This window comes from Anabrus simplex, chromosome 6 (assembly GCF_040414725.1).
Source record: "Anabrus simplex isolate iqAnaSimp1 chromosome 6, ASM4041472v1, whole genome shotgun sequence".
NCBI classification, from domain to species: Eukaryota; Metazoa; Arthropoda; class Insecta; order Orthoptera; family Tettigoniidae; genus Anabrus; species Anabrus simplex.
In genome coordinates this window covers 137,280,375-137,307,842 of record NC_090270.1, presented here as the reverse complement: position 1 = coordinate 137,307,842, position 27,468 = coordinate 137,280,375, and the positions used below count along the sequence as shown (strand labels likewise).

The following is a 27,468-nucleotide window of genomic DNA, read 5'->3' as shown; positions in this document are numbered from 1 at the left end:
CAAAAGCAGATGTGCTCCTTGCAATACCCAAATGTCTCGAAATTGAAATTCACAATCAGCACACTCATGAACAAACCACTGCAGGGCAATTACAACTTGTTCTAGAAAGCTGTGACGAATAGAAAGTTAATTACTAAGGATCTCGCTACACAGCACAATTTGGAGGACACAACTACAGCACTGCATTAGTGTGGTAGTTTATAAATTGTATGATTATTTGAACAGATCTCATATAGAAATGCACCTGGCAAGTGTTCAAACCTGCCCTCCTGATAAAGGTGGAAGCAGAAATGAGCTTGTTGGAGACTGAGGAGAGTTGGATGGAGAAGAACTAAGGTTGTGAGGAGAGAACCTATCTATCTGAAGATAGCAGTGTTTGAAGATGTGGTGACTATCCCTGCCCTTTTGTCTTTACATGACTGTCTTTTTCTCCTCTTTTTATTGCTTTCTCTCCCAACGCTGCCTTGTCATTTTACTTATCCTAGTATGTGTTCCTATATTTCTCCACATGGCTTCAATTGTCAGTTGTTTGTTCCTTTCCATTACTTAGGAATAATTTATTGATTTCACATAGGATACAAATAGCCTCCGTGGCTCAAGCAGCAGTGCACCGGCCTCTCACTACTGAGTTCTGTGGTTCAAATCCCGGTCACTCCACATGAGATTTGTGATGGACAAAGCGGAGGCTGGACAGGTTTTTCTCTGGGTACTCCGATTTTCCCTGGCATCTTTCATTCCACCAACACACTCCAATATCATTTCATTTCATCTGTCAGCCATTAACCATTGCCCCAGATGAGTGCGACAGGCTTCGGCAACTAGCACAATTCCTATCCTCACCGCGAGATGGAAGCTTCCTTCATTCCACTTCTGATCCGGTCGAATGACTGGAAACAGGCTGTGGATTTTTTTTTTTTTTTTTTTTTTTTTTTTTTCACTTACGATACCCTAACTGGCACTTAATTCCCTAACATAACTTTCCAATCTACATGATTATCTTCATACCACAGTCCTAACATTTCTTCTCCTAAAAATTGTTTATCATTACAAAAAGTTCATCAGAACAACCTAAACTGCTTACAAACTGCTTACAAAATCCTACATCATCAGTGTTCAGCAAGCAATACGGAAGGAAAATAGTAATCTTTTCTACCTCTTGTAATTTTAATGAGTAGCCAGAAAAACACAAAGTCATCTCCGTACAGGCCATGAAGGCCCTTGGAGGGGATAGACATAAAGGCTTCCATTTTCCGTAACCTTAGCACTTGGTGGAGTAGAGTGGTTAGCTCTACACCCGGCTGCCTTTGCCTCCCAGGAATTAACATGGTACTCATTTTTGGTGTAGACTGAGTGAACCTCAGGGCCATGTGCACTGCTGGAAGTTGAAATCTCATTTCTTAAATTTTTTGATTTTGTGACAGAGAATTGAACCCATGTCCATCCGGGTGAACCGAGCATGCCTTTACTGCCTCAGCCAGGCAGCTCCTAATTACAATGAGTAGACCACTCACAAATCAATCATTTACTGCACCCTAATTCTTAAAATATTTCCCACAACTGTCAGCAACACAAATAAAAGGAATGTATTGACCAACAATAACATGGGTATGGATGAAAAAAATTTGCAAAAACCTTTGTCTGAAGCATTTTGTTATATGGAAGTGAGAGTCGGACAATAAGGAAAGAGGACAAAACTTAAATGGAAGCACAAGAAAGAAGAAAGATAACCCATACAGGATGGGTTAAGAGAAAAAAAGAAACAAATTCAGAGATTCTCAGAAAATACTACTAGTGTAATGAATATAAGAAAAATTCTTTGACTACACAATGTGGCATGACAATTTTCTTCTGAACATCATGGAGGGGAAAAGTGATGGGAAGAGATAAAGAGAACCGCTCGGAAGGAAATATGTGGATTAGTTTCAAGAGTTACAAAGACTTGAAAAGAGTTGCGAAAAACAGAAGACATTGGCTGCAACAACAAGGCAAAGCATTTGATGGGTGAATGATTGCCAGTGGACTGCTTCCACAAATACTACAATCCATCATTACAGAAAACATTTTTTGTGACATAACGCCTTCTCTAAGAAAACAAAATGTCTATTCTTCACGAAAGCTAGTATTTCTTAGTTGCTTGCCATAAAGTGAAAAATCTGATCCTGACAACCCATTTGGAGGTCTACATGCATGGTCACTTTCAACTTGCCATGTGTAATGCTAAAAATAACAAATACAGTACTGTATTTACCTGAAGGTGTTCCCCTCCTGGACTAGGACAACCTAGCCGTGCTCCTTTGACCTCTGCTGCCATAAACTGCCTGGCTCCTCGCACCAGGTCCCAGGCCTCACCTGGATTGTTACTAAGTGACCCCTCGCATCTAGCAGCAGCCATCCAACATAGGCCAGCATACTGAGGCAGCTCATCCCTCTCACACCGCAAAGCTAATGCTCCTGAAAATATACACATTTATGTAGTAATGAACATATGCAGTCCATATATTCACTTCTCCTACCACTAGGAAAGTTCTCTGGAAGGTGATCAAGCATCTTAAGAAATATAATGTACAAGCTGATTTTGGCATTAACATTAACAGAAATAAATATTTCTATCATATATTGCATTTATTCATTTATTTAATCGTATGGTGATTATAACTACTAATTCATAGGTCCAGGTCCACGTGTTTCAGCCACTCTACAGCACTTTCTGAAAGATGAAACACGTCGCTGGGGCTTCCAACCATGCTCTGCTACCACTCTCTCACCAACACCGTCCACTAAGCTAAAGTACCAGCCCTTGGGACAGTGGGCAGAATAACCTCACATGCCTAGGAGGGGTGCTCCCAGGTGAGAAGGTTGGTAGTGCATTCGCCCCCAGAGGGGAGATTAAGCAAATACAAGAAAAGCAAGAGAAAACATGAAACAAACAACATGAAAACATTACAAATAAGCAAAGGAAGAAATAACACACTTACCGGAAGCGGAGAAAAGGAAGCGGCTTAAGGCCGTGGTTACAACTATCAAAAGTGACAGTGACAGTGCTCCATTCAAAGTGGTGAATGAAAATAACACTTTAGTGATAGAAAATAGCTTTAATTAGAACTGGATAAGGTGTAACAACTTAAATGAAATTAATTTAATAAAACCTAGATTAATTCAAAAAGGAAAACTGATATCAGAAAATAAATTCAATGTAATATTTAGAAAACATTAAATGTAAATAACCAAATGAACAATAGTTAAATTGATCAGGAAAAATATTTGATATTGATTAGCTGATAATTAACAAAAGATTAAAAATCATTAAATAACAACAATGTTGCATTCATTAATTCATTAACGATATTGGAAAAATATGGTATTCTTTTAACAGATAATAAATAAGTAATTGAAAAACTTGGATAAGAAGGAAAAAAACAAAACGTTGACCTTCGTATCATTTGAGTAGAAACACTTAAGAGGTAAAATAAAATGTGATCGATCACGTGAAGAATAAACCAAATAAACTACTAATTTTCATTTACAAGATTACAGTTCAGTTAAATATCGAGCAGGATGTTACTCTTCGTCGCTCGAGTAATCTCTTCACTTTACACCAAGGGGCTGTTTCCAAGATAAGTTAAAGTTTAACGTAGAAGTTTACACATCCGCTCCGGCAAAGAAAAAGGCAAATCATACGTTAAAAGGTTGGCAAAAATTAATTAATGAACATGAAAAAATAGTCAAAGATACATACAACCAAAAATATATTATCAGAGAACCACACCGGAGCTGTGTATCAGACCACATAAAACAAAACCCAACAACAATACCAACAACCACCCATTGCCACGGAAACAGGAAAACAAAATGCAAGGTCTCCTTCCAGAGCAAGAAGGAAAAAAAAGGGCAAGAAAAGTTAACAGAAATCCCGAGCAGAAAGAATGCATTCGAAACAGAGCGGAAAGTTACACAGAATTACGAGCAGGAAACCCCAAGGGAAAAAGCTAAGCCCGATATCTTGGAAGTGCCACCTTGGTTCACACCCAAAAAAGTTACAATGCTGCACAAGAATGAAAGTTATAAATTTTGAAAAGAATTTTCTAATTCAGTCCACCGTGCATTTTCCACACTTAGGAGAACAATTAGTTAGAAGAACCAATCTTCTGAAATGCATAAGCACATACGACGCCAAGTCCGAATTCAGAGAAAGAAGTTTTAATCATTATTATTATTATTACTATTATTTTTCTTCCACACCCGAAAACACATATATTTTCTTCTTCACGGCGAATGAGGGAAATCAAACACAGGTACATGCCTTTCAGACGCTACCTTTTTGAAAATCCAAACCTGGTCATTGTTGTTGAAGTAGGTTACCACGAGGACAGAGAACTTAATCTTGTTACGAAGAATCCAGAAGAAGCATTCCTCCAAAATTATATCCCAAAGGTACGGTAGATGGTCAACAGCAAGTCCAGCAGGGATAAATCCCCATTAAATGTGAAATCACGGTGGTTTCAGAATAGCCCACCACGCCACAAGTACACACTTCCACCCATCATGGCTTCTCGCAGGGAACTGCTCCCGCTATCGCTGGCGAGCCCAGGACTAGTTACGCCTGGCGGCTACCGGCGCATGCGCAGTTAGGTGGAAACATTCACCAGCTCATTACATGAACAAACTCCGCATTACGTAAACTTAAAAAAGGTATATTGACGTAAAGCCGATTGACGCTATTTTCAATGGCGCTAGCACCAGTCCAAAAGGTTATAGGGGAGGCTCAAACTTGTTAATACTGTCACAGTATGGTGATTATAACTACAAATTCATAGGTCGAGGTCCAAGTGTTTCAGCCACTCTACAGCACTTTCTGAAAGATGAAACAGGTCGCTGGGGCTTCCGGAGTAGGCATGCAGAGGGCAGCGCAGGATAACATGGTCCATGGTCTGCTCCTCCTCACTGCATTCACACATTGGAGAATCCAGCCAACCCCACTTATGGCGTAAGAAATTGCAGCGTCCATGCCCAGTTCTCAATCTGTTGAGGCGACACCATAGTTTTCTTGGGAGGTCGAATCCCTTCATTTTCTGGGTTGGATTTAGGTCATGAGCATTTGTTCCAGATGTTGAAATTGACCACTCATCCCGCCAGCTCTCATTTAGATTAAAATTATCCCTCAAGGGTCGGCCGGCTAGTATACTTGCTGGTCTCCTAGATCGAAGTCGTCGTGACGATGGGTAACAAAAAATTCCTGGTGAACTGGTAAAGAGGGAGATGACCTGATCTTCTTTGCTTCTCTCAGCAGAGCTTCCTTTCTCCTCAGGTGGGGTGGTGGGATATGACTAAGAACGGGTAACCACTGGCGAGGTGTTGACTTTACAGTACCAGTTATGCAGCGCATGGTGTCATTCAGCTTAGTATCCACTTTATGCACATGTGCACTTTCCAGCCATACGGGGGCACAGTATTCCGCTGCAGAGTAGACAAGACTGATACCCGTTAATCGTAAGCACTCAGCTGAGGCTCCCCAGGAACTGCCACAAAGCTTGTGCAGGATGTTATTCCTTGTAGCGATTTTGTGACAGAGCTTGGTGAAATGTTCTTTGTAGCTCAGGGTTCTGTCCAGTGTGACTCCTAGATATTTCGGGAATGGGTTGTACTTTAGTTTTTCACCAAGGAATAAAACAGATGGCTCGTAGTTTGCGAGTCGGTTGCTGAGATGAAAACATGAAACCTCGATCTTAGAAGCACTTGGGATCAAACGCCAAGACTTGAAGAATGTTGCCATTTTGACCAAGTCTGCTGAAAGAATGCCTTCTCCATCCTCAAAACTTCTGCTTAGAGCTACCAGGGCAATGTCGTCCGCATAGATGAACTTAGTAGCTGTGGTTGATGGTAAGTCATGGATGTAGAGGTTGAAGAGAACTGGGGCCAATACTGATCCATGTAGCAAACCGTTGTTTAATTTTCTTTTGCGACTTTTAGAATCGCCTAGGAATACTACAAACTCTCTCTCACAGAGCATGTTGGAAATTAGGTTTGCAATTTCCAAGCAGGGAATTACTTCCAGCACTTTAAGAATTAGTCCATGTCGCCAGACAGTATCATATGCACTTGTCAGGTCAATAAAGACAGCTGCTGATTTTAACTTCTTTTGGAAGCCTGCCTCCATGTGAGTGGTACGAGACAAAACTTGATCAGTACAGCTATGATTTCTTCTGAAACCAGCTTGCTCTGGGGGGATTACAGCGTCAATGAGTGGTGCTATCCTAGGGAGGAGGACTCGTTCCAAGTGTTTATAAATGCAACTGAGAAGTGCTATTAGGCGGTAGTTTTCAGGTCTCTCCTCCGACTTTCCAGGTTTAAGAAGATTAATCACCTTTGACCGTTCAAACTGCTTCGGCAGGTTGTTAATCTGAAGGATGTAAGTAAAAAGAGAAGTGATCCACTTTATGCTATGTGGACCCATATTCCGAAGGAATTCATTGTAGATATTATCAGGGCCAGCAGGCTTACCGGTTTTCAGCATTTTGATAGCAGCTTCAACTTCCGTTGCTCACGTCCACAGGATTGTACCTATTGATTGCCCTGCACGTGTCCCCCGGGTGGTGCTAAGTGAGCAACAGCGACATAAGGTGATATAATTGAACTACATAATGCATCATATATTGAAGTGTTGATTACATGGAACATCTACTACCAATTTCTTTAAGGTGCTGCCTGATTGACTCGCTGCCCTCCTTTTATATAAATATTTACTTGAGAACCCTACATCTCATTATGCACCTGAAGTTGACACGATTATTCCAGACAGCTACAGTATGACAGGTTAAATATAAGATAAGCATTTCACTGTTACCAGACTCAAGAAACACAGTACAACCACCAAATTCTGCAGCAGCTTCAATAGGAAATTTTATTCTATAAGGTTAGAGCAATTGCTTCTCACAGTCAACACTTGAGTGGTACAGAAAGCAATCAAAATTGAGAAAAATACCAGAATAATAAGAGTGATTGATTGCTGGCTGCTCAACAAATTATTAAACAAATTAACTTAAAACACCACCTAATCGATACTTTATTTCTTGCCTTTTGGCAGAATTATAGAAACATTATCACATATACAGGACGTTTCGACCACTTAGTGGTCATCTTCAGCTGTCTTTAAAATAGCTTAGGTGAAACAATTTGATTAGTAAGTACTTAGCAGTACTTACCTTAGAAGAAACATTTTGATTAGTAACTATACTTAGAAGTACTTAGCTTAAATGAAACAATTTCATTCACCACCAGATGAACGTACCATTTCCACTTCTATTATAACGTCTAAATTTAAAGAGTCATTGTTTAAGAAGCCTTTCTCGTGGACAGTTGAGATTTTCTTCTGATGACGCAGAGCACAGTTCTCTGCAAAACGTAAAGAATTTCACCTTATTTTCTTGAAACGGCATAAGCCCAAAAGCCTACTCAATATCATGTTTATAAGTACGGGCCATGAAAGCATCAATGGCGACAAAAATTAGACAGTCGAAGAGAGGATAGTTGTCTGTTGTGCTGCCCATTCAAACTCCGCACCTGTCACACTGACTTTTCGAACATTACAGTCTGAGCCAGCATGTGAAGAAGCACCCTGCCTACGTCACCCTTGCACCAGGATATAAAAGGAAGGTAGCAAGTCAATCAGGCAGTACCTTAAAGAAATTGGGAGTAGGTGTTCCATGTAATCAACACTTCAATACATGATAGAAATATTTATTTCATGTTATTATACTAGTTTCGATACCTATAGTACTATCTTCAGTAACAGAAAAGAAAAATTTAAATAATAAATTAGCACGTAACAAGAATACAACCTTAAAATAACCTATATACACAAAAACAACAAAACCCTCTCACATATCCTTAAAAAAAAAAGTGGATGAAAACACAATTAAAAACAATACAAGAATGTAATGGAACTATAGAGTTCCAACATCCTTGTTAAAAAGTTCACTAAACCCACATAGTGGAAGGTCTTGAGATCAGTGGCATGCACTGAACCCCATCTACCCCAGCGCTGCTTGAGTAAATAACTTTTTATTTATATTTTATTATTCCTTAGAACGCTTTTTATAAAGTTTTGAATACTGCTAATATCTAAGCCAAGTACAGCTGTCTCGAAGATCCGCTCGCACTACCACAGTTCAGCTTCTCCAACGAGCTGGGTTTCCTTGCCGGCGTGAAAAAGAGCTACCCAAGCAAAATTTAAGTCGCTTGGATGACACATGCACTTGAAGCTTTCTTGTCCTGGGTGGGGGGCGTTGCTGTCGCCCCTCCCCCAACAGCAATTTATGGTGACAGGCCAGCTAGCTTAGGTAGGACCTGTTAGTTTTAATACTTGACACTCAAAGTGTTCAGCGACACACACACTTAAAATATCAACAAGTTAACAGTATAGCAACTTACACATCATCTTGCTCATAAAAATAGTGCCTTTTTACAAAATCAAATGTAATATAAAAGAATATATCTAATTTTTGGATTTCGGCATATATAAAGTTTTTTCGAGCAATTAATTGATGGCATGTGTACAGTATGTTTTCCGATAGTTTTAGAAAAATATTTACGTTGCCCAGCATGAACACAGAGCTAAGCGACTGTTGTATTTGGTTGTCTGTAATGGTGGTATATAGTGAATTTTTTTAGTGTTCCTCTTGGATTACAGGTGAAGTTTTCGTCAGTTCTGTGCAATTATTCATGAATACAACGTGTGTTAAGCATCGTGACGCTGTAGATTAAGTTATGATGGTATCGTCACTGCCATGAATATCAATTTGGAAATATGTGCGAGTGTGTAGTGGAAAATATTCTTGAAAGGCCTTTCTCAGGTAGACCAATCCAAGAAAAATGCAGCCTTATAAAAGAAGGTAAGCCAACTCCAGATTTACCAGGCTTAACAAAACAAGTAAAAACAAGCAAAATATCATCTCAGAGGAATTCTTCAAGGTGCACCAAACTCTCTTTCACATTACAAATCTCGAGTGGATTTGAATCCCCCTTCCCGACTGCAGAGTACCAGCTACTGGGCAAATACGCAGCTGAGTTCACCTCCAAAAATCATTCAAGTCGGTTATAATTTCAAAACTTCTTTAATACTTAAAATATATTTACAGTAGAGTCTCATTAATCCAAAATAATTGGGACAGGAGCCTGTTTGGATTACAAAATTTTCGGATTAACCGGAAAATATTTTCTAATATTAATGTTATTGCTTTTACGTCCCGCTAACTACTTTCACGGTTTCCGGAGACGCCTAGGTGCTGGGATTTTCTCCCACAGGAGTTCTCTTATGTGCCAGTAAATCTACTTACACGAGGCTGACGTATCTGAGCACCTTCAGATATCATCGGACTGAGCCAGGATCGAACCTGCCAGCGCCTCAACCATCTGAGGAAAATAGTTTCTACAATACAATCCAGTACAGTACATACTCTAATTTGAAATGTCCATTCTTTAGCAGTTACATTAACAAAATACAAAATTACAGTAGGATATTTAAGAACCCGTAGACAAGGAAACGACAGTGAAAATGACATTAGCGAGTGGATGGAAGCTGACTGTCATCAATTACAAACAGACCAAGGAGTTGTAGCTATGGTGGAGAAAGAATCTGCAGTTGATGAGGAACAGAGTGTCGATGAAAAAGACCACAATGAACAACTAGTATCACATTCAGGTGCAGCGGGCGCCTTAGAACTTGCCGTACGCTACGTCGAGCAACACTCAGCTGCTGCGCCCACTGATGTGATGTTTATGAGACGCTGGTTTAACACTGCATCTTCGAGTAGGTTCCAATCACTACGGCAAAAGAAACTAACAGACTTTGTAAAGATAAACAGTGATTGATGGTTTATGATGTGTAATTATGTTTACATTAAGTTATTCTAGTAAAATATGACTAGTAAAATGCAAGGAAATCTTCATTCTATAATATGTTCTTTCATTTCAATAAGGAGATTTTTTTTTTAATTTAATACTTCAGTTCGGATTAACCGGGTTCGGATTAACGGGACTCTTAGTGTATTTATTTATTGTTTGGTCTATTTGCTTGTTATATTTCCACTTAGTTATCAAGTGAGTTCATAAAGTGGCAATGTTGACTTTAGAGAGTGTAGTGGGCTACAATTGTTTATATTTAAAAAACATTTTTGCAGCTGGGGTAATGAATATATTCACCGCACGCCACTGCTTGAGATAAATATCAAATAAATATATAAACACATTAAAAAATGCCAAAAGTTCTGGTTATATAAAGTGACAATGTCTGAAGTCAAGTGGAATGCCACACATTGAAAAAGAGGCATATTCACACTCACTGAAGATAAAATGAAAAGGGAGCAAAAATTGTTTTAAAAAATTGTTGATAATACTGTATTGAAGAATACCTCATAGTAGAAAACTATTTTATTTTTTTTGCTATTTTCTTTACGTCGCACCGACACAGACAGGTGTTATGGCGACAATGGGATAGGAAAGGCCTAGGAGTGGGAAGGAAGCGGCCGTGGCCTTAATTAAGGTACAGCCCCAGCCGACAGTGGGGCTCAAATCCACTATCTCCCGATTACTGGATACTGGCCGCACTTAAGCGAGTGCAGCTATCGAGCTCGGTATAGTAGAAAACAACCTGAATAGGTCTTTAGTAAGATATCCTATGTAACATGGGAAGTAATTGAACGGTGGACAGGAGAAACATCTTGCCCAATTTGTACTGTAGACAATGATATTGGGGAGTGCCAGCCTCAGAAACCCAAGAAAAACAGTCAATGGAATTTCCTCTTTGTACATGTGCTGCATCTGACAGTGTTGAGAGCTATGTTCTAACTGACTGTCTCAGCTGGTTGCTCACTGATGTAGATGTTCCATGGCCTACTTGTTTGTCCGAACTCAGTGTATGCGATGATTTTCTTGGGCTACCATAAAGGGAAAGGGCAAACCTTGCACAACAAATGATCTCAAGGAATTCATGAAAATTTGGCAATACCCAAAGATATGGTACAGTATGCTATGGGGACCTTCAAAGGCAGGCCCAAGGAGTGCGTGAGAAACAATGGACACCATTTGGTGTTATTCTCAAAACTTAATTGTTGTTCCAAGACATTTCGTCCTGGTCATTAAATGGCAACAATGTTTCTTTTCAATTAATTACAGTACAACTTTATTTTTTTAATTTCCAAAACCATCAATCTTATTGTTGGACCCTGTATAAGACTGAAAGCCTTCTGCTCAACAAAGTAAAAAGCACCTAGACACCAGGATTCTGCCAGTATATATGACCTTGATGTCCTATACCACTCCAAATTCTGTGAGAGGTGATGGTGGTGGTGATTACTGTTCAAATCAAATCAACATACTTTATTTGCAAATGAGGTCTCTACCTCGATGGCAAATGATACACAAAAATGCATTATTCTCTACAACTACATTATTCTTAACAACTACATTCTAAGTTAAAAAGAAAGAAGACATTTTTCCTAAAATACAGTATTATACAATTTAAATTAACTTTTTTTTATTAAACACACAGCTCATCCTTAATATAACTTATATTATTTACAAAATTCTACTCATAATAATACTTACACACATAATCAAATCATACACAGTATGTGAAATCACTTCAAAAAAAATACTATACAAATATTGCTATAAAATTTAAATGTACATTGCTTTTTTCCCCCCATATTGGTAGGCTACCTAATAAGCATAACGACCAAAGCCCCTTTTGCCACTGTTTCTCACGAGTTCCTGAAGGGCCTTCACAGCTACCGTAGCAGTCCCAGGGCCCTCGAAGTCCCCACTGTACTTCACCCCTACAGGCAGTCCCCTACTTCAGCTGTCCAGTCTCCATAGACAAAGGGATGGAATTAATTTTTTCACAAAAATTCTTTATTACAATAACTTACACAGGTTGAATGCCCTCTAACATTTCCTTTCTCTGTTGCCATTTATTCCTTTCTTGAATATCTGTACAGATTTTGGAAAAGGATCAAACACTTACCCAGGTAAACTGTTCCACTCCACGCCCTTCCCAATGAAAGAAAATTTACCCCAATCATTTCTGCCGATGTAATTATTTTCCAACTGAAGCCTCTTGCGGATTTCTCTCCATGCTTCCCCTCCTGTATAGGCTCTATATAATCCTATAAGTCTAGTTTTCTCCCTTCTCTTACTTAAAGCTTCCCACCCAAGTTTCTGTAACATTTCTGATACATTACTTTTTCTCCTGAAATCTCCCATTACAAATCTTGCTGATTTCCTCTGCACACCATCTATTCCTGGTGAGGATCCCAAACACTGTTTGCATATTCCAATAATGGACGAACCATACTTAAGTAACTTTTCTCTTTTAATTCTTTGTTGCATCCTTTAAGTAGCCTCATTATGACATGTAACAATCTGCATGGTTTTCCAACAATATCATCAACATGATCCTTCCAGTGTAAATTACTTTCAAATCTCACACCTAAGTATTTGCACTTGCCATCTTTTGGGGCAATTACCTCATCCAAAATATATTTAAATTCAGTTTTTAAGCTCCTGTTTGTAAATGTTGTGACAATTGATTTGCCTCCATTAATCTTCATATTATTCTCTTCAACCCATTGTTGGATACTGTCAAGGTCCCTTTGTAATTCTGTACAATCCTCTATGTTATTTATTTCCCTATAAACAATTATATCATTTGCATACAATCTTATTTCTCATGTTATATTATTACCTAAATCATTTGCATATATTAAGAATAGGAATGGGCCGATTTTACTACCCTATGGAATTTCTCTTCCTGTGATATTAATTTCCTACTTTGACTTTTTGAACCCTTGAATTTAAAAATGTTCTTATCCAACATATAACCCTTATGTCCAATCCTATTCCCTCCAGTTTCTTTAATAAAATTCCATGTTCCACTCTGTCAAATACCTTAGAACTGGCCTCCCGAATCCAACTGATCTGATATGTCCTGCTGAAATCCCACCAGTTGTGCCTCACAAGAAAATTTCTTTCGAAATCCTTCTGGCTCCTCACGAACCGATTTTTATCTTCACATACCCCTCTAATGTATTTTGCTATTAAACTCTCCAGTATTTGGTTTCCTTTTATCACCCTTTCCTTTATAAATTGGTATTATTATATTTCTTCCATTCCTTTTGTATTACACTATTATTCATGATATAGTCAAAGAGAAATTTTAAATAAGGCACTATGTACCACCCCATTATCCTTAATACCTCCCCAGTAATTAGATCACTCCCTGCTGCTTTTCCTTGCTGAAACAGTTGGATTTCTCTGAAAATTTCCTCATTTGTGAATGAGAAGCTTCTTGTTTCCTTATGTGTCTCTCCTTCTCTATCTTCTGTTTCCAACTCCTGACAATCTTCTACTGAATCTATGATTTTCCTACTTAATGGATTTGCTTTCTTATTATCTGTTAAAAACTGTCCACTCCCTTCTCCCACCATTGTGGGAATTTGGATTCCTTTTCCATTTTGATCCCTAATATGTGAATACAGCTTTTCCCATTTCCCTTTATGGTCATTACCCTCATGAAGTACCAGTATGCCATTCATGTAATGTTTTAAGAGGAAGCACAACTATGCAACAACTGTGGCTGTATTCTACTGCTCCCACCCACAGGGGGTCCAAATTCTGTGATATGTTTGTATATTGACCCTTTCCGCCCAAATATACTGTCTCAGAAACCATTCCCATAGGAGAGAAAGCAATTTTTTTTTTTTTTTCTGCAAGTTGTTTTACGTCGCACCGACACAGATAGGTCTTATGGCGACTATGGGACAGGAAAGGGCTAGGAATGGGAAGGAAGGGTCCATGGCCATAATTAAGGTACAGTCCCAGCATTTGTTTGGTGTGAAAATGGGAAACCACGGAAAACCATCTTCAGGGCTGCCGACAGTTGGGTTCGAACCCACTATCTCCCGAATAGTGGATACTGGCCGCACTTAAGCGACTACAGCTATCGAGCTTGGTGCAAAAATTATTAGTCGGGTCCAAGAGATATTGGGAACGAAAGCAAACCTCCAAAACGAATTAGTTATAAGCGCTCCCTAGTGGGCTTTCATTAATAATAAATAAATGTGACGATTATGATTGTATGAGAGTGGAGAAGAAGTTTTAACATTCCATGTGCTGTGAAAACACAAAATATGGCAAAAGACTAAAACATAGTTTTTTACATAACAATTAAATAATTGATAGAAATACTTAAATACTATGTCATTCAATCTCACATTCACCCAAGCATTCATACAAGCTGTCTACTCTTAGGAGGAAATCCTGTCAAGACTGTTTAAAAGAGGTTAATGTACTGTAGATTCTAACAGTCAGTGGGAGAGAATTCCATAACCTAGCACCAGACATGAGTAATGAACAATGTACATTGATGTACGATTTATAGGTATAGTAAAGTGAGGAGTTAGATCAGGTGTACTGTAATGCTGTTGAGTGGAGGAGAGGAAGCTAAGATCTGAGGAAATTTACTGAAATGATGCTTCATTCAAAAGTTGGAAAATGAGTGCAGCAGTGTGTAAATATCTCATTTGTTAAATCTTTAACCTGCTGAGTGTTTTGTAATAGGGAATGACACGAGTTGTCACAAATGACATGAAGGTTTTTATTTCCTTCTTGATCCAGTTTCTTTGTCATATTTTCCTTAAATTTCTGTTTTCCAGTTTCAACAATTCTTTTGACATGCAACCTCCTCTCTCAGTTAGCAATAATTTTTTTCTTTACATTTCAATTTCTATAGATTCTTGCTCTGCACAGGGCTTGTCTTGCATGATATCTGTCAGTGATAGCTTTCCTCACAGTCGTTCCAATATGAAGTTTGTGAACCTCCATAGCTCAGGCAGCAGCGCGCCGGCCTCTCACCGCTGGGTTTCGCAGTTCAAATCCGGGTCACTCCATGTGAGATTTGTGCTAGACGAAGTGGAGGCAGGACAGGTTTTCTCCAAGCAGTTCGGTTTTCCCTATCATAATTCATTCCAGCAACTCTCTCCAATATCTCTGCATTTCATCTGTTAGTCATTTATAATCACCCCGGAGGAGTCCAACAGGCTTCGGCAGCCAGCACAATTCCTAACCTCACCGCTAGGCGAGGGCTTCATTCATTCCATCCCTGACCTAGTCGAATGACTGGAAACAGGCTGTGGATTTTTTTCATTCCAATATGCAGTTTCTTTGGATTTTCTGAATTAGCTCTGCTGTCCACAGACGTTCTCACCTGTCCCAGCTATTGTCTCCTTAAGTGTGTTCTATTCTTTAGTGATAGACTTAATATCATCTTTCGAAACCATTCTGTGGATGTTCTTGATACATTCTTCTCTCATACTTAGTTTTTAAAAAAACACATTTTTATCCTTGGTGATCTTTTATTTCGGACTCTATTTGGTAGTTTCTTGCTTGCATCAGCTGCAAAGAATCTATGGTCTTCATCCAAACCTCCACTTGAAATGAATTTTTCATTATTTATGATTTTCCATACCTCTTGTCTGTTAAGAAGTTCCTATCACTATACATATATTTTGATTTGACGACACTAATTTTGTTCCATAATCCTCTTTTTCAACATTTTCCAAAATATATATTCTCTCTCTGTTAGCACTTCAGTGAAAGTCAATTGTTGGTTATGCTGTTGAAGAATCAATGGTACTGAAGAAAAGGACAAAGGATTATAGAACACCGTGCTATTGGACCTTCACAGGACGATAAAGGCATGGTGAAAAGAGTTTCAGCGTAAATAAGCCCGTAAGCTTTGTCTCTCAGAATGACAATTCCTCCACCAACATTCTAGTCTGCCAAAAAATACATGAAGAGGGGTCCTATTTCAACTGCTTATAATTGACAAGGACTAGAAATTCATGGATTTTAACTATACTTTTGTTTCTGGAGGCTTATCATCGCTCTAAGGTATACAGATTTTTGATGACTCTGGAATGGGAAACGGTTAAGATTCAGAAGGTAGCAGCTGTAGCCTCGTTTAAGGTACAGCACCGGCATTTGCCTGGTGTAAAAACTTTGCACTTGTAATTCTCAGTATTCACAGTAATAGTCTCACTGTCTTTGTTCATTAGTACAATGACCTAATACTCATTACTGGCTGTGTTACAAGGCAATGTTCCTTCCCTCTTAGACGTGTCACTTGACAGATTAGTTGTAGTATTCCAATTAGTTCATTCCAGGCTGCTTCAGTATCTGACACAAGAAAGGTGGGTGTGGCAACTTCCATACTGGTTGTACTTCTAGGATCTAACATGGAGTGATTGCAAAACTGTTGCCTTAGCTAGAGTAGATACCTCTTACTTGTACAGTTGGTGGTCTGAGCAGCTGAAGATTGTGCACCGTGTAGGCTATCCAAAACAAGTATGTGAGTTTCTTTGTGAATTGTCAAACTTATTTTTCTATCTACACATAGAGATTTTAAAGTGCATCAATTGAGTCCCAGTCTTAACTGCAAGTCTTGGCTCAGAAGCAGGTGCAAAGCAAAAGAAAAGTTAGCTGTATGAGTTCATATAGAGTTTCACACCCTGAGGTGCAAAGCAAAAGAGAAGTTAGCTGTATGAGTTCATATTGAGTTTCACACCCTGATAAGACCAACTGTAGAATAAAAAAGTAACTACAGCCTAATTGCCCAGAAGATAAAATCTTTCTAATGGAGCCAGTTATTGTTACATGAGATTGACAAGAATGAATTACCGATAGCTCAGTACTGAATGAGTATTATAACCCAAAGTCAGTCTAGGAAGGTATGGACAAGATACCACAATCCTTTGCAGTAACGGCCATATTGAGTCTTAAGCTCTGTTATGATGTAGGCGAGCCCAATGATATGTGAAACATATTTCTATTTTAAGGAAAATGGGATATTGTACTACACCAAATTGTCAGAATAAGTCAACTGGCAGAATTAGTGTGTTACACTTTCCAGTGATAAGCATAGGTGAGCTCAGTGGGTACGGTACAAAATTGCAGGCGTGATAAATGGCAACCGACATATAATTCCATCTTGTGCGAGGTTAATAAGTTATTACATTGAAATTATTCCTGAAGAATCGTGTGTTTATATGAACTCATTTTTATTTATGGGTTCCATTATGTATTTTCTTCTGACATCATTTTGCTGAATGGCATTTGAACAGAAGAGGATAGATGGACAGAAACATTCAAGTCGAATTCCATCCAAAAAATGTTCTAGGAAACATCCCAAAGATTTTTCTTTAAAGAAGCAACAAAAGTAATAATATTATTATTGGTGTTTTCTTTTTCAAGTTAACTTCCCAAGAGAGCTTGTTTAGAAAAAATTAAAGTAGTGTAAGGAGCCTGGCATAAGTAAGTGGAAAAAATGCCAGGACTCAGCTAAGGGCCCCGTGGTCGCCAACCTACGCTTCCAAGTTAAGAGTCCCTGGGGCCCCTTTTAGTCACTCCTTAAGACAGGCAGGGCATACCATGGGTGTTATTCTACCATCCCCCACTCACAGAGAGTGAAGATTATGAAAGCCTATAAAGTGGTTTGCAGTTATCCACCAGATATGTTCTGCGACTCCTATAAAAGTAAGACATGTCATTCGAATGATAAGTGTAGCCCAATAATAATTTTTTTTTTTTTTTTTTTTTTTTTTTTTTTTTGCTAGGGGCTTTACGTCGCATCGACACAGATAGGTCTTATGGCGACGATGGGATAGGAAAGGCCTAGGAGTTGGAAGGAAGCGGCCGTGGCCTTAATTAAGGTACAGCCCCAGCATTTGCCTGGTGTGAAAATGGGAAACCACGGAAAACCATCTTCAGGGCTGCCGATAGTGGGATTCGAACCTACTATCTCCCGGATGCAAGCTCACAGCCGCGCGCCTCTACGCGCACGGCCAACTCGCCCGGTTATAATAATAATAACAATTTTTAATGCCTAAGTATTCTTGTTCTGATGATGATGATGTTAATAATAATAATAATAATAATAATAATATTATTATTATTATATTATTATTATGGGTACAAGGATCTATCGTGGACCGCAGAGGTAAGGAAGCATGTGGGGTGAATGGCTGGACAGGGGACCACTTAGAATAAAGATTACTCTAACAAAAATCGGAAATTTTATTTCTTTTCTCTCTTAAAATCTGAATAGAGTAGTTTAATCATTTAACAAGGAAAAGATAAAAGCATAGGAGTTGAAAAATTACTTGCGAATAGTAACATATAACAAAGAGCTCATCAGCTCCAACAAAACAGCGGACTTAGAAGTCCCTAATCAGCTACAAGTTTCATAGGAAGAAACTCCCAGTTATTAACCTAGGAACATATGGAAGAGCATAATTGCTCCTAACAGCGACAACATTATAAAGTCTGAGCTCCTATTAGGTAGAGGCTAGCCTAAATAAAATGATATGTCGCCTGTTACCTTTCCAATTACACTGGTAACCAAGTTGGTGACACCATTCATAGTGTTCATAAACAGTTTGCCCCATGGTGGGCTTATCATTTACAAAATTTCACAAACAGTTAGAATACTGTTCCACAAGGAACCTAAATGTAGACACGGTTACCTGCAAAACCAAAATCCATTTACAGAGGCATATGATCCAACCTACTATGCCTTAAGAAGGAAAAGAAAAAGGTCACAACAAATACAGGCTGTTAACAAAAGGCAAGGAGGCGAAACACTAGCACTCCTTAAAACAATATTCTGAAGATGACAAGAACCTAAGTGGGCGTAATGTCCAATGACACAGAGGCTAATCCCATGCTAAAAAGGGTGACTAAAAAGGGAACATTCAAAGGCCAAGACTAATTTCCAAATTTAGAGCTTGAAAAACTTTAGTCACCCAGCTCAAAAGTACAGTAGAAGGAGAGAGTTCCAAGGGTAACCACTCGTGCTCCCTTACATTAAATTACTTTCCCAGTAGGAAATATAAATTGAGTCCGAAGACTGCGCAGAAGGTCCTACATTACAGCAAAAAATTAAAACCTTACAAACTATATTTTACAAAAAAACTGATGAAATCTTCCCCTCAGAACACACACCAGCACAATCACATATTTAGGTTTATTCTGCCATTACCTGTTAACTTTGGATCTTCTTCAAACTGGCCGCCCCATGCCTCCTGCCCACTCTAACCTCCACCAAGTTGTGCACACAATCACCGGAGCAATATCAGATAAGGCGACCCTAATGCGTTCAGCTTAAATATATCCTCAGGGAAAAGTTCCAGACTACATTAGAATCCAGAGTGCTGATAGGCTAAATTTCCATTCACTAACCTGAGTTGTGACTGGTTAGAAAACTACCGGCATGTGATAGGCAGGTTACATTACAGGAGGAACCAGGTGTACAGTTGACAAATTCAGCACATAAAAAATAAAATAATAAGAAGAAAAAAGGTTTACCACCTATTAACAAATTAAATTTCTCAGTAGATTCACTGGGTTTTAGCCCACCAGAGATCGCTAGAAAATAGATGCCATCGAAGAAACAAGTTTTACAAAGTCTTAAAGGGTTCTTAATCACTGTCAGAGATGGCCATAGTGGAGAAGGTGCATAGGCACATAGTTTAAATAGCCTGGTATAATTATTTTTTCTTGCCAAAAGCCAAATTATCACCACCAGTTTTCACATAATGTTGACATAAACAAAGTACAGATGTCGACTTTGTACTATTTTGTGGGGGTGGTAGAATACTTCCACGGAATTCCCAGCCTGTCATAAGAGGCAACTAAAAGGGGCCACAGGAATTAACTTGGGAGTGTGGGTTGGTGATGATGGGGCCCTTAGCTGAGTCCTAGCATTGATTCCACTTACTTGTGCCAGGCTCCACACTTTTTCTATTCTATCCGACGTCCCTTGGTCAACTTCTATTCTTTTCTGACCCCAACGGTATTAGAGCATTTGAGACCTAGGGTGCCTTAATTTCACGAACTTCGTGGCCTTTATCTCTCTTGAGCTGATACCTTCATTTTTGAAGTGTCAGATCCCTTCCATTTTTACCCTCTGATAAGTGTTAATAGTCTAGTTGTACTTCTTCTTAAAACAAAAATCACCACCACCTCCACTTTGTACTGATTAGCTGCATGGGTTATCATTAAACTACCGTAGTTAGAGCAGCTAAGAAGATCACTTCTGATGTATATGTGAAAAATATTTTTGCCTCAGAACCCAAAGAAATTACCACATGAATGGGAAACAACAGTTAGCAAACATAATTTAATGCACTCAACTCAAGAGGCATTCACTGTTTGTCAAGATGCTAAAATAACCTTTTAGAAATGCAGTACCAGTACTGGTAACTGCTTTCTTAATAAAGGAAATGTTGAAGGTAATTTACTACAACTGTCTTTAATTACTTTAAGTTCAATATTTCAAGTAATTATAACAGCGGTACCATACAGATTTCTACGTTTCTGTCAAAGAAATTATGTATTTCGACAAAGAAACATAGTTGATTGAAAGATGAGAATTTCATTTTTGGTCTGTACTGAACTGAGATTACAATTAAATTAATAATATATTATGGTTCCATCTATTCAATACAATAACACTTAGTAATACGAGGTTACATCACAGGTCGATCACAAATGGTACCGGTTTCGACCCCAGATCTGGGTCATCATCAGCCAATTGTTCAAAAGGTACAAGATAAAAGCAATGCACAGATGAATAACAAGTAACGTAGCAGATATAAAGATTTTTTCAAGACAAAAGTTTGTATGGAGCTATACAATACTTTAGTACAAAGCACTAGGTTTTAAATGTCTTTAATATCTTGATGTGAAGATGAATAAATAGCTCGATGTTCAATCTTATAATCAATCGTATGTTTGATAAATTATCAAAATCAAAAAAAAAAATCAAAATCTCTTTATTTGCAAATGAGGTGTCTACCTCGGTGGCAAATGGTACACTAAAATACATTATTGTCAAGCATTAAATTTTAAATTAACAAGAGAAGAAAAAAAAAAAATTCTAGAATACAATAATATACAATTTATGCTAACAATTTTTTTCTATTAAACAAACAGATCATCCTTAATACATTTATATTGTTTACAAAATTCTACTTATAATATCTCCTATACTTACAAACATAGTCAACTCATATACAGTATGTGGAATTACTTCAAATAATACTATGCAACTGGTATAAGATTAAAATTTACATTGCATTTATTTACTTTTTTTTTTTTTAGTTACCCATTTTGGAACCTAAGTAGCATAACGACCTGCTGCGTCTTAACCAGAGCCCCCTTTTGCCACCACTTTTCAGAGTTCCTGAAGGGCCTTCACAGCTACTGTAGCGGTCCCAGGGCCCTCAAAGTCCCCACTGTACTTCACCCCTACAGGCAGTCCCCTACTTTGGCTGTCCAAACTCCATGGACCAAGGGATGGAATTAATTTTTTTTTTTTTAAACACACATTTTTTATTTACAATAGCCTGCACTGGTCGAATGCCCTCTAACATTTCATTTATTTTCCCTGTTGCTGTTTATTCTCTTCTTGAATACTTGCACAGATTTTGGAAAAGGATCAAACACTACCCCTGGTAAACTGTTCCACTCCTTCACACCCTTCCCAATGAATGAAAATTTACCCCAATTGCTTCTGCTAAAATTCCTTCTAATTTTATATTTGTGGTCAGTCCTGCCGATATAATTATTTTCGAACTGAAGCCTCTCACGGATTTGTCCCCATGCTTCTTCTCCTGTATAGGCTCTATATAATCCTATAAGTCTAGTATTCTCCCTTCTCTTACTTAAAAGTTTCCCACCCAAGTTCCGTTAACATTTCTGATAATAATCATCGTATGGCCTCAGCTACCATGTGCAGACATTTCAATTTGACGCCATCTGGCTGTCTGCTCATCAAAACATTTCTGATACACTACTGTTTCTCCTGAAATCCCCTGTTACAAATCTTGCTGCTTTCCTCTGCACACTACCTATTTCTTTTATTAGGTATTCTTGGTGAGGATCCCAAACACTGTTCGCATATTCCAGTAATGGACGAACCATACTTAAGTAACTTTTTTCTTTTAATTCTTTGTTGCATCCTTTAAGTAGCCTCATTATGACATGTAACGATCTGTATGCTTTCCCAACAATATCATCAACATGACCCCTCCAGTGCAAATTACTTTCAAATCTCACACCTAAGTATTTGCACTTGCTATCTTTTGGGATAACTACCTCATCCAAAGTATATTCAAATTCAGTTTTAAAGCTCCTGTTTGTAAATGTTGTAACAGTTGATTTGCCTCCATTAACCTTCATATTATTTTCTTCAACCCACTGTTGGATACTTTCAACGTCCCTTTGTAATTCTGAACAATCCTCAATGTTATTTATTTCCCTATAAACAATTATATCATCTGCATACAATCTTATTTTTGATGTTATATTGTTCCCTAAATCATTTGTGTATATTAAGAAAAGTAACGGACCGATTATACTACCCTGTGCGATTCCCTTCCAAACTTTCTCTTCCTGTGATATATTATTTCCTACTTTGACTTTCTGAACCCTTGAATTTAGAAATGTTTTTATCCAACGTATAACCCTTATGTCCAATCCTATTCCCTCCATTTTCTTTAATAATATTCCATGTTCCACTCTATCAAAGGCTTTGGAAAGATCTATGGCTATGTAATCTAACTGGCCTCCTGAATCCAACTGATCTGATATGTCCTGCTGAAATCCCACCAGTTGTGCCTCACAAGAAAATTTCTTTCTAAATCCATACTGGCTCCTCATGAACCAATTTTTATCATCACATATCCCTCTGATGTACTTTGCTATTAAACTCTCCAGTATTTTACAAACTATACTGGTCAGGCTGATTGGTCTGTAGTTCTCTGGTTTCCTTTTATCACCCTTTCCTTTATAAATTGGTATTATTATAGATTCCTTCTATTCCTTTGGTATTACACTGTTATTTATGACATAGTCAAAGAGAAATTTTAAATAAGGCACTATGTACCACCCCACTGTCTTTAATACCTCCCCAGTAATTTGATCACTTCCTGTTGCTTTTCCTTGCTGAAGCAGTTGGATTTCTCTGAAAATATCTTCATTTGTGAATGAGAAGCTTCTTGTTTCCCTATGTGTCTCTCCCTCTCTATCTTCTGTTACTGTTTCCAACTCCGGACAACCTTCTACTGAATCTCTGAATTCTCTACTAAATAGATTTGCTTTCTCAGTATCTGTTGAATAGTGTTCACCCCCTTCTCCCACTATTGTAGGAATATGGATTCCTTTTCCTTTCTGATTCCTAATATATGAATACATCTTTTTCCATTTCCCTTTGTGGTCATTACCCTCTTGAAGTATGTATGCCATTCATATATTTCTCTTTTGCTTCTTTTTTCACTCTATTCAGTTCCCTCATTAGCTTATTAAGATGCAAACAACTAGTTGTCTTCTTATGCAGAAAAGTTGAAATTAAACACCATTGTGAAGACAAATAAGTCAACTAGCTATCTGCATCTTAATATATCAAACATACGATTGTAAGATTTAACATTGAGCTATTTATTCATCTTCACATCAAGATTTTAAAGACATTTAAAACCTACTGCTTTATAGTTAAGTGTTATATAGCTCCACACAAACTTTCGTCTTGAAAAAATCTTTATATCTTCTACATTACTTGTTATTCATCTGTACATTGCTTGTACCTTTTGAACGATCGGCTGATGATGACCCAGATCTGGGGTCGAAACCAGTACCATTTGAGATCGACTTGCGATGTAATCTCGTATTACTAAGTGTTATTGTATTGAATAGGTGGAACCATAATAGATGATTAATTTAATTGTAAAGAAACATAGTAACACCAAGTTGTCTGGAAATAAAACAGCATATATGAATACTTCTGCTCATTCTTGTTTCTCAAAAAAATTAAATTCAGGTTCTGTTAATTATCTTCCTATTCAAATAGCTGTGAATGTACTCTTGTTGTTTAAGTGTTATACAGTTACATATACATGAAAAATAGATACCCAATTAAATTTTACATGAAAAATAGTTGTTTGTTTGTTTTTATTTCAATGTTTGGTACCGAAATCCTCTAAATTTGAATACATTTCCCTTTGGATACACTCACATAAAGAATCAACATGGTGACTCCATAAGTAACATTCGTGTCGTGACCTCCCTAGACTGACCTCCTTATAACCTACACGATGAGGTGTTGGTAGGCCACTTGTATTGCTAATTTAGTGGGGTTAGGTTTGGGAAGAAAACACAGATAGCCTAGATTTAGGTACAATTCCAGCATTCACCAGGAAAAGAATTGGCAAAAAGTACCGTAGGTACTTCAAGGATGGTCAAGGGAGAGAATTTCACCCCTCTCTTTCACAAAGAGTACATCCCCTTCCAGAAACAAATTTAATATTTAGAAAAACTGGGACTGAGAAAGGGCCATTCAAGCAGAATGCCAAATACAGTAAGCTAAACTCATGACCAAAACCTTGACATTAGTAGCAGCAGCAACAGTGAGTTGACTGTACCACAACTATAATTTAGCTGACTGTACCATATACCATAACACTCCTATACAAAAATACCATTCCTAATTCCATCTAGGCCTACATAGAACTTTCTCATTAAAAATATGAAAACACTGAATTATATATCTGTTCAATCTAACAACTTTGAATAAACTACCTGAAAAATATATGGTAACATAATTATACCTGAAATGGAAACAACTTAAAATGACATGTGTAGTTCTTGAAAGCACATCATCAGATTCTATCACATTACATGCAAAAATATTTTGAAATGTACGAACATTTATGTTTAAATCCTTAACAAACTGAAATTTGGAACTTATCTTAATAAATGAAGTCCTCATTCTTCTCCACTCTAGCATACAACGGGCCAGTGACATGATCATTGGGCTTGGGGCAAAGAAAGAGGGTCTCGGGGCTTAAGACCCAGATTACAGCTATGAAGCAGCCAAAAGGGCTCTAGCATCCCCTCAAGTCCTGCAAAACTGTGACAAAAAGTGATGAAGTGGCAAAATCTACAGCTGCAGGTGCACGCCATGACAATTTGAAACTGAATGGTGGCTTTGTGGGCACGTAGGATGCAAGCTCTTATCGGAGGTAATAGAAAACTAGTCTTCATGACAGCTAATCCATGCTAGCCAATAGCAACATTGAAAATGGTTGCAAATCTGATATTTACAGTGCCTCCGTTTTAATTATTCTATATAAGGTAAATTCTTGGGGCAGGCTGATAAAACCCTGACAAGCATAAAGGAAGGATCTCTCCTCTACACTACTTCGGGTATTATTTCAAGTCATTTTTATATGTTTTTGCACATTCTTTGCCCACGAAGACTACACAGAAGTACCACCTTTATCAGTGACCATCAAATCATGAATGAAGTTATATTAATATTAATTTCAAGGACGGAAAGTGTCACTGTCATCTACCCAAAGCAGCCTTATCTCTATGTGTGCTGAACCTTATGCATCACTTCGCTCAGCATATACACTGAAGTAAACACGTGTCATCATCCTGAGGTGGTGCAGCTGGATGCACGTAAGCTAGTAACAGTAGGCCTATATTCCACGGGAATTCATACTCTTATTTATAACCACATGCACTGAGTAAGTCATCACGTATCATGACATTGACCTGGAACCCACCGTCCCAGAGTTTTGCCTTAAATTCTTCCGCGTCCACACTGGCATTTTAATAGATACAGAACAGAGAGACATTCTCTAGTCTTAGAACCGCAGGGTCATTAGATGAAAAACCATTTGAATAAACTCACCAAATTGGTCACTAGCCTCTGTAACGTTCGGTTTTCTCAAAAATCTCCTGTAAATAAACAAAGAGCACTGTTACTGCCATCTCCAACAAATTAACCATTCACATTAACCATATACAATTGGCATATGACAGATAAACACATAAAACATAACCTTTATCGTTATAACAACAATGATGAATATTAGACAGCTAGGAAAATAAAGTGTAACATGCACCACCAAGGTCTCAAGGATCAGCAGCAGAGGAAATGCAAATATTGCTTACTTCTTTAACTTATTCGATATAGCTCTATATTGTCCTAAGAAGTCCACTGAGCTGCCACTGCCATCACCCATTTTAAAACCCGCCATCTATACGGCATTATTTGTAACTAAAAACATAACAATAACGAAATATCAGACATGCAAACATAAATAAAATCGATAGCTGCAGGCGAGCCAACACCCGCTATTACAACTTCCTCAACTCAATTAAAAATGAATGTGAAACAGGGGCGGCTTTTCAGGTCAGTAGGTGAAGTGCCACTTCACCACTTATTTTTACCATAATGAATTACTTAAATTTATTTTTCTTATGACATTTGTTGGTTTTACGGAAAGAAAATGTTTTATTGTACGGCGTTTGGAGCATCTCATCACCTGATGAGAACCAGGGGAAGTCACGAAAGCGCCGGCTGTCGGGCACAGCACGGCGCGTGAGACTGAGTGAAGACGAGAGATTCCGCAGCTGTCTCTACCAAGACCAACTACAACAGACCTTAACCGACCTATAGAAACTGTCCATAATGGCGGCAGCTGGAGTACTAGCATGCACTTGTTTTGATTTGTGTATGCCGTGTTGTTACCAAATATTTACGGAAATTTGAATATTATTAATGGTACATTATACTTATTTTTAGTCTTAAGAAGGTTATAGATTCTCTTTCAGTGCCATAATAAGTTGTTTGTTCTTAAAAAGCTGATTTATTCGAACAATATCGCTGGTGATTAGGATAATGTTGATTCTCGTGTTCTTATATGAAAGTATTTTCTTCATGTTTAGTTTCGTATGCAATATGTTTATAGTTTAATGTGCTGTGTTCCTGGATGTAAGTAAGAACTTCAGTGTTCCCGTTTCCAGAAGACCTACTACTACGGCAAAATTGGGTTAACAGCATTCGTAAGGAAAACGTCCATCCGAATCATAGGACTAATAATGTTGTGTACATTAATCATTTTATCATTTTTGAAATCAAATGTATTGTCAGGGAAGACATTATTTACCCATAGAAGGTGGTGATCTCATTCGAGTGCTGTGCAAACTTCCGAAGTTAAAACTAATGATGCCTATCCTAACATTTGCCCTATCAGCCAACGTACCTTACTACAGAGAAAATTAAATCAATCCCAGAAAGATCCGGAAAATCATGACCAAGATTTATGATTTAGAGACTAAATTAATCTTAAACGGTGGTGCAGGAATGATGCAATAAATTTTCAACGTTTTACAATGAACATGCGTAAACTAAACCTAACCCTATTTCCCGTGAGTGAACGTGGGGATTATGTTTTTATATAAAATACAATGATGCCATCAATTCTGGTGAGTTTTAAGTTGACGAGTGTTTTAGATGGTCATGTGTATCATACAAATATCGCTTGTACCTACACAACAATACAGGTG

General features: G+C 38.0%; 1 protein-coding gene across 1 annotated transcript in view; it reads right to left on the bottom strand.

Moving 5' to 3' along the window:
• Positions 1-26,146, bottom strand: part of Hap40 (Huntingtin-associated protein 40 kDa) — a 98,119-nt gene extending 71,973 nt beyond the window's left edge. The window contains exons 1-3 of the mRNA XM_067149109.2: positions 26,071-26,146; positions 25,808-25,854; positions 2,249-2,451 (exon numbers count right to left, since the gene is read on the bottom strand). Coding sequence (XP_067005210.1) covers positions 2,249-2,451; positions 25,808-25,854; positions 26,071-26,141 — 321 coding nt within the window. The 5' untranslated portion in view covers positions 26,142-26,146. The remainder of the gene's footprint in view (positions 1-2,248; positions 2,452-25,807; positions 25,855-26,070) is intronic.
• Positions 26,147-27,468: the final 1,322 nt, after the last annotated feature.